The sequence below is a fragment of the Myripristis murdjan genome, chromosome 5 (assembly GCF_902150065.1).
Source record: "Myripristis murdjan chromosome 5, fMyrMur1.1, whole genome shotgun sequence".
Classification (NCBI taxonomy): Eukaryota; Metazoa; Chordata; class Actinopteri; order Holocentriformes; family Holocentridae; genus Myripristis; species Myripristis murdjan.
In genome coordinates this window covers 28,388,553-28,402,154 of record NC_043984.1, presented here as the reverse complement: position 1 = coordinate 28,402,154, position 13,602 = coordinate 28,388,553, and the positions used below count along the sequence as shown (strand labels likewise).

At 41.3% G+C, this 13,602-nt stretch overlaps 2 protein-coding genes across 2 annotated transcripts; one reads left to right on the top strand and one right to left on the bottom strand.

Annotated features, from left to right (window-relative positions):
- Positions 1-122: 122 nt before the first annotated feature.
- mon1a (MON1 secretory trafficking family member A) lies at positions 123-6,404 on the bottom strand. The gene is made up of 6 exons (XM_030052554.1): positions 6,075-6,404; positions 5,412-5,563; positions 2,993-3,388; positions 2,067-2,832; positions 1,652-1,799; positions 123-1,531 (listed from the first exon to the last, which is right to left on the bottom strand). The coding sequence occupies exons 2-6, from the start codon at positions 5,533-5,535 to the stop codon at positions 1,391-1,393; spliced, it is 1,575 nt and encodes a 524-aa protein (XP_029908414.1). The 5' UTR covers positions 5,536-5,563; positions 6,075-6,404; the 3' UTR covers positions 123-1,390.
- Positions 6,405-7,562: 1,158 nt separating this feature from the next.
- traip (TRAF-interacting protein) lies at positions 7,563-13,474 on the top strand. Its single transcript, XM_030051603.1, has 16 exons — positions 7,563-7,743; positions 7,951-8,069; positions 8,187-8,244; positions 8,337-8,423; positions 8,948-8,987; positions 9,097-9,224; positions 9,328-9,422; positions 9,694-9,807; positions 9,901-9,988; positions 10,092-10,181; positions 10,268-10,356; positions 10,478-10,633; positions 10,859-10,904; positions 11,568-11,675; positions 11,879-11,929; positions 12,735-13,474. Exons 2-16 carry the CDS (start codon positions 7,972-7,974, stop codon positions 12,840-12,842), a joined length of 1,356 nt encoding a protein of 451 aa, XP_029907463.1. The 5' UTR covers positions 7,563-7,743; positions 7,951-7,971; the 3' UTR covers positions 12,843-13,474.
- Positions 13,475-13,602: the final 128 nt, after the last annotated feature.

Here is a 13,602-nt window from a genome sequence, read left to right as displayed (position 1 = left end):
AGAGCAAACGTAATTCTACAGTAAATTTCATAAGGATACCCTATACTGCAAATAGGCCTATCGCAGTTTAAGTATGAAACATTTTTCAAATATCACACAGTAAAACACCGAACATATGAATACTGTAGGCCTATAGACTTACACCTAAAAGGATAGAAGCTCTTATAGGACATCAAACACAACCAATATGACTGACAGAATCTGTCAGGCAGCATGCTTTAATATTAGTCGTTTATTTATAATTAATGCAGTATTATCATAATTGGGGGATGCGACACAGTATCAATAGAGCAACACTGCAACAACCTCCAGCTGAGGCATCTGCCGTATTAGTTAAGGCATGAACAGTGCAGGCAAATGTTGGAATATTGAATTCCTCAAGTTATAAGAACATGGATCCTATGCAAAACATGAACCATGATGATTAGCAACAAACAGAAACCCCAGTTTCCATGTTATCAATGTACAGATAAAAACACAATATGAATGTCTAAAGAAGAGAAACACCATGATTGCCGATGACAACGCTTGCAAAATCTGAAATATGCATCGAAATGTTAGTAGTCTTACTTTAAAATTTCTTTACATTGCATAACAATGGCACAAAATTTGACAACAGTAATTGCATTTTAGCAGAATGAACACAGTCCTCTAAGGTAGTATTGTTGACAGTGAATGTGCATAGAGGTAAAATGGAACCAAGATGACCAATGATCAAAATGACACAACTGTTCATTTAATCTGGGTATTATTGGCTACCATATTAAAGATAGGTGGATTATGGATAATCCATATCTTGATATTATGTCCCATTGCAGAGTGCATAGACTGCATTACATATATTGGTCTTTTTAAATATTTTCTGTTACAGTATAGAAGCATGTATGAAACTATTTCAACAGCATCACAAACACCATATTTATTGTTACTACTAGATAGATATTGCCAACGCTGCTTCCATGTGGACGTGTGCCACTAACCCTAATTAAAAATTATAAAAATCTTAGCCAGCTAAAATATAGTTTGAATTTATCCTAAGTGCCGTATCTACTTTCATCACAAACCACAAGTTTGTACATCAAATTTGAAGAACCCAGAGGTGAGCAATGCATAGAGTTGTTATTAATATGTGTACACCGCACCGAGCACCACATCATCCACAGCCGTCATTAGTGCTCAGCCAATGTCTAGGATGATGTTTTATGTTCTGGCAACAGCAGTGCCACAAAGGGCCAAGAGTCCACAGCTTTTCCTTCCAACAAAAGTCTCCACAAGGGAATCAACCATCAACAAAATCACAGGTGTAGTCTTTGGTAAGAACCAAAACCTGCAGACTCTCAACCTCCACAGCTCATGATTTAACACGTCGATTCCAGAAAGTCAGCTAGGTTCAATATGTGAGGGGACTGAGGATGAAGAGGCGGTCCTCCTCCTTCCTTATCCATTTCAGCAGCTTGTTAACAGCAGAAACAGCCAGAGCCTTGGTCCCCAGGGGACTGAAGCAGAGGTAGAGCTCGAAACCACTTGTCACCTGGGAAAAGGGCAAAACAGCACAAAGGGCAGGGTAAGGAATGGACAATATTGAAAAATCAGAGATTCAATGCCCTTTTGCACCAAAACAGATAGCGGCACACTTCAACCTCAGGCTTACCCATGCCATTAGGTTCTCAGTTTCACCACAGTGGTAGATGGAGCGAAGCGGTCTGGTTGCGTGGTGCAAGCGGCTGTGAAGGTCATGGTACAGCCCCATGAGCCTTTCCTCCTCTTCCTCAGACTGGTACACCACAGGCAACTCCGGGCTGACGGGAGAGAACAGAGAAAGAACATCAACTGTTGTTTGTGGGAAAAAATGAGCAGTATTTCAAGTTCATTCATATTCACGGCGCTCTGCACTAATTTAATGGCTTTAATACTGAAATGTTTGTAAGCTCCTTCTATTTGCAATAAAAATGTGTATTTTCACACTGTGTACAACCTTTGGCGTCCTTCTGAGCATGGCATCCCTATGACATAAATTTTAAAAAGCAGTAACGCTACCACAATGCTCGGAAATACATCCTGCCCACCTGGTATACAGCCCTGAGCTCTTTGACTTGTACAGGAAGTGCCTGAGCTCTGGGATGCCGACCTGGGCCACAGAGTAGCTGGGGCTTTTGAGAGCGTCCTTCAATGCCTGGTAGGCATTACGCTTACTCAGCCTCTCCAGGAAACGTTGCTTGCATTCAGACAAGTTAAAAAAGTCCTCGCGGTCCGTGGAGACCAGGATGAGACAGAGGTCAGACGCCGGTTCCAGGTAGGAGATGTGAGCGTGGAAAAATCCTGCAGTGTTGAACTTTGGCAGACAGATGGGTGTCCAGCCTTCACCCTCTCTGAAGGATGAGGACGAGCCAACCAGATTGAAGACCAGGTGCAAGTCTATGTGGTGCAGGAATTGGTCCTTTTTCCTCACCAGGGTAACTAGGTAGTCCCCTGCCAGCAGAATGGAGAAGACCAGGCTTTTGGCTTTGGCTGCCTGCAGGCTGGATGACACCACGTCCCTGGTGGAGCTAGCCAGTGGAAGGCAGGTGACAGCACTGAGGAGGAGCCCGGGGTCTCGGTCAAGCCGATGCAAAAGGTTGTCAGTGAGGTGTTCAGAGCCGGCCAGCAAGCGTCGCAGATCGTAGTTCTGCTTGTGCTGGAAGATGTGGTTGAGCTGCGTGAGGGTGAGCAGGCTGACGATCTGGTAGTAGATGTACTGCAGCTCCCGCATCAGCTCCTTGTCTGACTGACTGGTGCGAGATACACCCACCAGGACCAGCGGGCTCTTGCTGAGAAATACCACTTTGTATCCATCTGACACAAAAAATGTTAACAGAGTCAACATCGATTTAAAACATTTTTTCTCACATATTTCATATTTCTTTTTTTTTTTTTTTTTAAATCACATTTGGATTTGGTGACACACAGATATTCTACTTGTGATGCACATCATGAATCCGCAGTATTTTCTGACCTGCATGGATGGACCGGATGATGTTCTTGTCTGCTTCGACAAAGGAGACGAGGGCCATCATCACCCCCATGGTGCTGGATAGAGCCTCTTCTGTACCATAGCGAGTGTAGATGGGCTTCCCTGCCTCGCTCAGCACAAACACATGTTTTCTGTGGCTGCGCCATGCCTCGCTGGACACGTCCTCCTCCTTACTCTTGCTGTCTTGCCAACCTTCCTTCTTGTTCTGCTTTTCTGATATGGTGTCTTTGCCCATCAGCACCTCAATCCCATCTGTAGAATCTGCTGGTTTCCCTAGCTCAGAGTATCCCTCAGCCTCCTTGCGAGCCTCCTCAGTCTCAGCAGTCAGGTCCTCAAAGGACTGTGCATGGACAAACATGGCACTCTTCTGGCCTGCACCTGTGTAAATGAGGTGACAGACCATCATCAAATCAATCACAATAAAATTCAGCTTTCACATACATGTAAGGAATAAATAATTGGGCCTGTTGTTGTAATTTGATCACAAATTACCACCTCTACGTAACCTTTAGTGTAAAAATAAACGCTGAAGGTGTTCTTTTCTTACATTAAGGGAAGACGGGGAAATACTAGCCAAAGTCTGATTGTCATCCAGCTAGTCAGAAATGCAAAAATGTTGTGTTTATTTCCGGTCTTACTAAAGCATCTAAATTGAAACAACTTTCACTCAAGAGTTTGGACCATTGCCTTGGATTTGTTTGAGCTGGAACGGACAGACCTGAGCTCTTATGCTAATGCAGACATGCTTTCACCATGACACACTCATCGGTCCCGTCCAAGACTTAAGTCATGAGATGTCTGTATTATTACAGTCTCCAAGAGAGCATAGCAAAATATCTTGGGAGAGTTCTGATTGGTATCCAGATAAGGTTTTCAGGCAATACAAGATCACATATGTCCTAACCTTATAGGTTTCCAGCACTAACTGAGCATCAAAGTACCCATGCCGCCCAACTTCGAGATCAGTGTACTCTGAGAAGGCGATCAGAATAAGTTACATGAATTTATCACCCTGCTCTTCTAACTATTAGACAGCATAAGAACAGCATAACTGAAGCTGGGTGTGTGAACAATAAGATTCATATGAATTTTTTTTAAATCCTGTTTTTCCAGTTGACTGAAATCCTGTCTTCCAGTTGTCTTTCTCGCTGTACACTAATTTTGAAAGATTGCATGTCCACCAAACGTATTCTGAAGGCTACCTGGCTCAAGAAATCTGCACGTCTTACTTCAATTTTTTCTTCACTTCAAGCAACAGCACCGTTCAATGCAATCTCTCCCTTAAAACTTTAAAAGCTGAGCTAAACCACGGCGGTTTCATACAAAAACTACTACATTTGGGGTTGGTTGTTACAGTAATAGTCCAATGACTTCAAAGGCAGATACTCAGATTTATGGCATGACACTGATACAGACTTGTTTACAGCGCAAGTGTGAAACAACTAAAACTGGAACACTGCCATCTATCACACAACCAGGAAGCAGATAAGAGGAGACACATGGTGATCGTGTGTTCGGGCATTTCTGCACACCTTTACACAAAAAACATGGATATGTGCATGCACAAACACACACACACAAACACACACAGCCTTCAGTATGAGTTCTATTCATAAGGCCTCATGGTTATAACTGTGTCAAAGTGGTTAGCCTGCATGGAGAATGTATCACATGATGAAACTAATTTTATTCTCCTTTTTGTGCCAAAGTGTCTCTGAACAAGAAGTGGTGAGAGAGTTGCCTAACCAACAACATGTACGCGTTTCACCCATGAGAGGTTGCAAATCGAAACTATCTTTTGTATATTATGTATACAAACTTTTGTACATTTATGACTGTATATTATGCGCACGAATCCAGTGAAAAACAATATTATTGCAAGCATAGTATTTTTGCAAGCATTTCTTGTTTCAGTTTTACAGACATTTTCAAAAAAAAGCATGGGTCAAATGCTGAGGTCGACTGAGGAATTAAATGTTATAAGTCAAGATGATGTTGTTAGTTCTCAGAGCACAACTGTAACATTAAACTCAACACAGTGCATCTTCATTTATCCAGACATCAGATTTCTATCCTGATCTACAGTCTAAGAAGCACTAAGAGAGAGGAAGCGGTGGTGACAGTGCCACTGACAGTGCTTAATTGTTAGGATTTTTCCAACATGCAGCTACAGGTATTCACTCAGAGCACAGAGAGCTTATAAGAATGAGCGTGTAATGAACATTATTTATTGTTCCCAACATTTCAGACTTCACGGTTCAATTCCACAGAGGTTTGGATGAACATGATTTACGTTCAGATAAGCTGCAAGCCTGACAATGCATTTGCTGGCCTCAGCTGCTGTTTGGACACGTAGACTTAATTGCTAAAAAGAACATAAGTGAAAGTGGGCCACTCTCACCTGGCTCAGTCCCCTCCACCAGACCCGGTGTGGGACTGTCCGCCCTCTCAGTGCGAAGCCGATCCACAGGTGCCAAGGTGCCATTCTCCCATGACGCAGCCGCCCTATGGACCTCTCCATCCATCACTGCTGCCCCGGGCAGGGTTACACACCTGGAGGCACAAACACAGGAACTAGATGTGGCCAAAGGTCAAAAGCTTTCCAGTGCAAGATAACGACTGAAGAATAAGCTGGTTATGTTGCACCCAGCAACTACTGACACTTATATGATGATACAGATAATGCTGTTTGCTCAAGAGTTAAGGACTGACGTTAAAGCAACACTGAGAGTAATTTCACTGTAGAGAGCTGAACTGTAGGTTTCATTCCTAAATCACGACATCGCTGTGGAGCAACATCTTTAAAAACATAATCAAGAGTGTCTTATGAAACAGGACAACTTTTATCCTCAGTTTCCACATGTCTCTTTAATGTCAGCAACATAAAGAGGTGTGTAGGTGTGTGACACCCATCAGCACAGAGGAGTCTGATATGCTGATACAGCACTTGTATCACTCCTCTGAGTCGCTAGCTTTGCCAAAATAACCCTAACCTTAGCTTGGTTCAACTTCGCTAGATTCATCTTGCCAAAAAAACTATTTCAAAGCTCGTTAAAATTGTTACCTTTCACTTTCGGAGATGTGTCCATTTGTCTTTTTTGCGGCCAACAGCTTGCTGGTTTCTCTTAGCGTGCTAACTAGCAAAGAGAGAAAAAGAGTTTTGTCTTGCTAGTCGCTCCTGCCGTGATCCAAGTTACGGAAGTATGAATTGTGGGATATGAAGTTCTCTCTCAGGAAACTACGCCAGTGACAAAAGGTGACACGTGATTTAAATAAAAGAAAGCCGCTAGTTTCATTAATGATTGTGAAATATCCGTGAGGCTGGTAGATATTTGTAGACTAATGAACAGACTTGACTTCGTTCCTTGACGCTGCTGTTCACATTAGCAACTTCCTGAAATAAGTTATGGTGCATTCACTGCACTCGTACTTCTCGGACTTCTGAAGATCTCAAACTTGCTTAAGTCGTTGTGAGTTGGCAGGTTATTTATAGGCTTATCTCTAGAAATAATATTATCTATATGCATCAGAAAATCATGTAGAACTGCTTGGTGTCTGTGGTGAAATCCGTAACTACAGAAACGCCTCTTCTGTTTTAAGTATTTTAAAATGCAAAACTGACTTACACAATTAAACACTGATTTACCAACTGAAGGCAAATATTCTTGTTTTTCTTTTGATATAATAATGCATTGCAAGGGTTGTTTGTGTCTGTCTTGATTACTTTTATGCACCATATTTATTAAGTATTCTTTTTTAAGCCCTTTTCCTTTTTCATTCATCCATTTTTTTATGTTCATGCACACATATTTGAAATAATACATCACTGCTAGTAAATAAGAAGAAGAAGAAGAAGAAGAAGAAGAAGAAGAAGAACAAGAAGAACAAGAAGTGTGCAATAGTATAGTATAAATTCCATGGGTTTATGGAAACTAGCTAGACACTGATAGAGAGCACTATATCTGTTGCTTGGTAAATTGATGTTTCCCCTTTTGAATGAAATTATGCACGCTCATGTTTTACTCATCCCGATTTCATGACTTGCAAGAATTATTTTTCTGTATTTTGAAAAATACATCTATTGTGTTTTAAAATATATATCGCCAGCAGCATGTTATTTTGATACATTTGTGGAACAAGTAGCCCGGGCAACTAGTAATTTGTGAGATGCTTACTGCGTTTTTACCTAATCTGCTTTTTTACTTTATACAGAATGAAGTTTCTTATGACAGGAAGAGGTCAAAGATCAGGCTGTCTGATCTTTGACCTCAAATAAGGTTTTATGGTTGCATAAAACACCAATATAATACTGACAATACTCTATGTCTTTTATAGCTTTATTTTTTTTGTGACTGTCATTATGAGTCATGACTGTTTTTTTTTTTTTTTTTTTTTTTTTGTTGTTGTTGTTGTTGTTGTTGTTGTTGTTTCAACTTTGCAAGCACTACAATCACTGGAGCCGGTGTTTTTCAGGTTACCAGTTAACGAGTTTATGACGAGCACTTGAACGCACCAAAAGGGGCGGCGCTTACGTTCGAACGTACAGCGGGGAAACCGCAGCGCCGCGTCACCGAGTCACAACTAACGACCCGGCAGCAGCGGAGAGATACTCTGTTTCCTTTGAAAATAACGTGGTTCTGTGCGATAAAATCACCACACCTGGGATGAAACGACATATGTAGTACGTTATATTAGAGATGGTACTGAGAACTGCGCGGTAACACTTACGTTTGGTGAGTATTCATCAGGGACAGATGACAAACAAGGGAGCTAGCATTAGCCGAAACACGCTCATGTTTTGTAATATAGCCACATACACATACACACTTTGCTGTTTAGACTAACATCGAGATGCTACAAGGTTATCTTATACAAACATGGACGGGGAATATATCAGCTGGTAGGAAACCTCTTAAATAACTCTTATATTTTCTTTCCAGGGTGATCCACGCATCGTTAAAATGCCTATCCGAGCCTATTGTACAATCTGCTCGGATTATTTTGATCACTGTCGGGATGTTGCTGCCATCCACTGCGGACACACCTTCCACTATGAATGGTACCTGCCCAAGCAAAGCATAGAGGGTCATATCTTTATCCCCCCAAAAAAGCCAGTCAGATGTATATGGCACATGCTCTTACATGATAAATGTGTTGCTTCTCTGTTTCCCCTCAGTCTTCTCAGGTGGTTCCAGGCAGCTCCCACAAAAAGCTGTCCACAGTGTCGAAAACAGGTGCAGTACATCCCCAAATACTACCTAACCCAGACATTTCCAGCTCAAAAACCCTTCAGGGCGAGCTAAATGCTGTTCTCCCTCATGTGTAGGTCAGCACCAGGCACATTATCAACAAGCTGTTCTTTGACATTGGAGGAGAAGAGGACAGCTCATCGGTGGACCCAGGGACTTTGCAGGTATTCACCATTAGGGATTGGGGGAAAAAAATCAATACAGCATATTATCGCAGTGTTTTGTGTGGCAATATTGTAACAATACATGGATGTGTTGATATTGCATAGCCATGAATTGATGCGACATTTATGACACGTTTTTATGACATGGTTGGTCAGTCTGTCTGCTTGATAATCCCAAATTGCTGCCATAAAAATGATTGAAGTGAGTCAAAAAGAATGAAAACTCTATCTTATTTGATAAAACAGATGTCGGCAAAGTTTTCCCCTCGGGGACATAATTTGTAGTTAGAAAAAAATGTTACTGTTAATAAATCGCAATATATCTGAATGCATGTTATTGCAAAATGTTTCAAATCGCAATACTGTCATATCGTGACTTAAGTATCATGATAATATCTTATTGTGGGGCCTCTGGTGGTTCCCACCCCCACCCAACATATGGCATCAACCCAGAAAAACATGAGGTATAGAGGCTGTTATTGCCACTATAAAATCTGAATTTGACTTTGTTTTCTTTCTCCCAGAATGAGCTTGATAGACTGAAAGTCCTTTTAAGCAGTAAAGGTAAGGATATTGTGAGCCCAGACTTATCTACAGCATCCTTATTTTGAGCTTGATTATTAAAAGTGGGAACACATTTGGATTATGTTTATCTACTCGATTTAATTTGCAGAAAAAGACTTTCGAGAGAAGCAGAAGGTGGTGGACGGTTTGAAGGACACTGTGGACAGGCAGAAGAGAGACCTGGACTGTGTGCGGAAGCAGATAGTTGAAAAGGAGATGTTCTGTTCTGCTCTCAGAGTAAGCCGTCTGTGCTCTGTTGTGGAAAGCCATGGTTTAATGTTGGTTCAGATGTAAGCATTGTCTTTCTAATTATTGGTGCTCTATTTTGTATATGTTACAGAAACAGATGACATATCTGGAGACTCAGCAGAATGATACCCAGGCTGCCAAGGAGGAGGCCCGGAGACTCAAAGTCAAATTGAAAACATTTGAAAGGTGCCCACACACACATGTACATTCAGTCTTCTGGGTTGTGTAACGTTGCAGATACCAACTGAGCTGGCCAGAAAGGAGCTTGTCTCTACTTAGTGTGGGATGTCATCAGAGGAAAACTCTCTTGTATTCAAACAGAGTAAAGGCTAAACATAAGCAGCTTTTCCCCTCCATAGATTATTTCTTAGTTCATTTTTTTAAAAATAGTGTACCAGTCTGCATCTTAAAAGAGTGTAAATACACTGCACCACTAATCTTATGGGTCCGGCCCCAGCCTGGATGTGTTGTTACAGGGTCAGAGAGACGAGGTGGAGTCCATGATCAAAGACATGGGAGTTGGCCAGGCTGCTGTGGAGCAGCTTTCCATTTACTGCATCTCCCTCAAGAAGTAAGGAACACTACGTTCTGTTGCTCACTCCAAGCCTCAGTCCTCACTAAAGCTGTCATATGTTATCCATTTCTCTGTTAATGTCCTTTGCAGAGAGTATGATAATCTGAAAGGGAGCCTCAAGTCTTCAAATGACATGTGTGAGAAGCTAAAGAGGGAAGTGTTCGCCTCAAACAACAAGGTAACTTCAAGACAATATGTCATAACTGAAGAAAAAAATACTTTAAGGCAGAGAAGATGTCTGCATGCACTGTCACCAAATGAATAAAAAATGTTCACTGTAGTTACAGAAAGCTACAACGGAGGTGAATCGGACCAAAGACGACATGAAGTCTTTGCAGAATGATCTGGCCAACGCTGATAAAGAGATCTCTGTAAGGCACATATGTTAAATTTGGTTTTAGTGTGGAATTTTAAACAAATCCATGGTTGTGATTCTTGGATGCACACCTTTCCACAGAGTCTGAAGAAGAAAGTGGAGTTTCTTCAGAAGACTCTGAGCACACCAACACGGACAAACGAAGCTCTCAGTCGGCTAGTCTTTGAAAGGTGCTTTACCCAGATCCAGACCCTGCAACAAAATCTCCACACACTGTGACTGCTCAGTCCTAAAAAGATTAGCTGTGTTTGTAGGTCTGATTCACTGATGAGTTCTCTCCTTACCTGTCAGCCCGGCCCCTGTGGAGCTGAGAGAGCCTCATCTCCACCGCCCGGCAGACAGCGAGGACATCGACCTCAACATGACTTATGATATCACCACGCCAGATGGTGAGGCCAAGAGACAGGCTCAGGTTCCATCCAAGAAAATGCGTCTGGAGCCTACCATGTGAGTTTTATTTGCCTTGTTCAGAAAATCTTTGTGCTGCTACCTCGTAACTCAGTCTTTTATCACTGCTGGGAAGTCATGGTGGCCTGAATGACTGTGAATTCAGATCTGGTGACCTATGTCAAATGTGGTTATTTTATGTACTAGAGAATTAGGTAGAAATGCTGTTGAAATTATAGTCAGAAAAATGTGTGAAGCTTTATTTATTTATTTATTTATTTTTAGGTCATCGGTGTCCAAACACAATGAACACGGCTCATCAGGAAGCAAGGTATTGCATGGTTTTTGAATATTGTTAAAGGCAGAATGAGTAGGATTTGTGGGTCGTCGTTTGTAAACACAGCAGTCAAAGTTAGCTCCTCCTCTCTGGCTGAGCCAACCATTTCCATTTCCTAGGATGGCAACGGAATGAAATGTCTGCCCAAAATGTAAAACATTTCGTTGCTGTCCAAGGAAAAAGTTTGGCCCAACACCGCGTCCCTCTTCATTCTCATCCTCATCCTCATCCTCTCTGCTCACCAGCAGGTGAAAGCCATCATCAGTTTCACTCTTGTTGTGGAACAAGCTTTGTCCACTTGGTGTTTCACCTCATTCTATTTCCTTTTTGTGTGGTTCCCGATCCGTGGTTTTTGTAGCTTCCTATTGGATGTTGTGCTATTGATCTGACACTGTTGACTGTGATTGACTGGGAGCTTCACACCCAGAAGAGTCCCAAGCTCAGCAAAACAAGAAAATCAAGCCAGAGGGCAGGGTCTCTGCAGACACACACACACCAACACACTCTTCTTGTGGCTCATAAGTGATGATTTAGGGGGATTATTTTCGAGTATATAATTTTTTTGAGGAAAATCCTCCTCATTCTACCTTTAAGTCACTCAAGAAGTTTACTAAATCAGGCAAATACATCACCTACCCCTTTCATTTTGCTCCTCAGGTTCGAGATGAAGACGGACCCGTGGATCCCTTCTTCAAGAACTCCCTTCTTTTCCGAAAGAAAACATTTGGCAGCATGTTGGAGCCACAGAGGAGTAAACCTGGTGCTGTATGTACAACACAACCATCTCCTGCCCTTTATAACCCTTTATTAATGAATGAGTCTAGTCTGTAGGATGTTTTTTGTGTCCACTGGGAGGACCGTTCTGAAACAGCAGTTATTCCAAAACACTTTTCCAAAGAGGGTTTTATCTTTTGTTCTGACATTTGTCCTTTCAGTGTTTTGGTGAAAGAAAATGTATCTTGTTTCAGGTGAGAACGGGTTATGATGGACTAGGAGGACGGACCAAATTCTTCCAGCCTGTATCCTTTCCTCATCATCCTTGGAAACAGATCTGTTTAAAAGCTGTTACAGTGGTACCAACCTGACTGAATTCAGCTCCACACAGGCCTTCCCCTCTCATGGAAAAGTCTGATTATGAAATTGTCTTTTCATAGCAACAAAACATAAAGCAAATGAAGTATAGCAAGTTTCAAAATGTTATGTAAAGCTTATCAAGATATTTTTGTCATCTGAATCAGAAATACTGTATTGATCCCTAAGGGGAAATTCAGTCAGCTGCAGTTGCTCAGATTCTCAAGAAAAGAATTAAGTGATAAGTAATAGAAAAAAAGATAAGAAATAGAAAAATATATGTATCAGAATTTTTATTTTTTTCTCTTTTAAAGTGTGTGCATTATGTAAAGATATGTGCATTAATCCTACTAGTGTGTTAATCCTAGCTGTAAAAAAGTGTGCATTATATGCATTATGTATAAATATGTGCAGTAATCCTAGAAAAACACTACAACAATAAATACAGAATTAAGAAACTGAGCATATGAAAAAAGTATATCTATTTACGCAGAGGAGTATTGCACTGGTGAATTGTTTTGAGGTCCTATAACAACTTTTACTTACAGTGCCATGTGATTGTTGTAGGTAGCCAAAATAAGCCTGAGGGCATTCAAACCTGCCTTTTAGCAAAAAATTAAATTAAATCAAAAGAAAGAGCACATGCAAATAGTCATGGAAAACATCATGAAATTTTATCAGAAGAACCTAAGGACACTGGAACTTTAGGGTAAACTGGGTGGTATAAATCCTTAACCAGACTTTCTACTCCAGTCTCCATTAGCAGAGATTCGCCCGTTGATGAAGGCTAAAAGGAAAAAGGTGATGAGGCCTCCTCCCAAGATCGCGACCTGCCTCACATTGGACAGCTTTCTTGAGTAAAAAGGCTGAGAGGCTGCGTCGAAGGCCGGACTGCTCTGTGTGAAGTTGGCTGTACGTATGGCTGTGACACGAGAAACCAGCCTGCCAGCGGGTCTGCCACATCAAACACAACGAGACTTTCAAAACCTGTTTCATTTCATTTACAGTGTTTATTGAAAGCAGGAATTAACCACCTCCATGAGAGTGAACCTTTAGGTTTAGGACCAGGTAAACTTATGTGTGATTGTTTTTGTGTGTTGAATATAAGTCAGCTTTTATGGAAATTCTAGTGTAAACCCTCAGCCTGTAACTATTTCTTCTAGCTGAGGTAATACCTATCAGTGTGTGTATGTGAGAGCAAGACAAACCGACTTATTTCTTGACAAATGGGGTATCAGTGCACAGTTTTCTGTCCCCCGTTGTTTCCATTACTACATCAGGTAACAAAAGCTTTTAATCCAGAAATAATCAGTTATTTTTTGCACTTGTACAATTGTTGAATCTGTTTCAACATTCATGCTGGAGCATATTTTTCCTGAAACAGTCACCTGCATGTAGATAAAATGTAGATATTTGTATTTGTGACAGTCGTGCCAGATTGAAAGCATGTCCAATAAACAATATTTTTATTTTTTTTTTTATTGCTTCACTCACACTGGGCTCCAGAATGTGCTCCCTCCTCACAAACGTTTCACTGAGACCTGCTCTCCTGCAGAGGGCAGTATAATCAGAGTTTTCTACGTTGGAGAGATGAATCCGCCACAGCCCTCATACCTTGTAA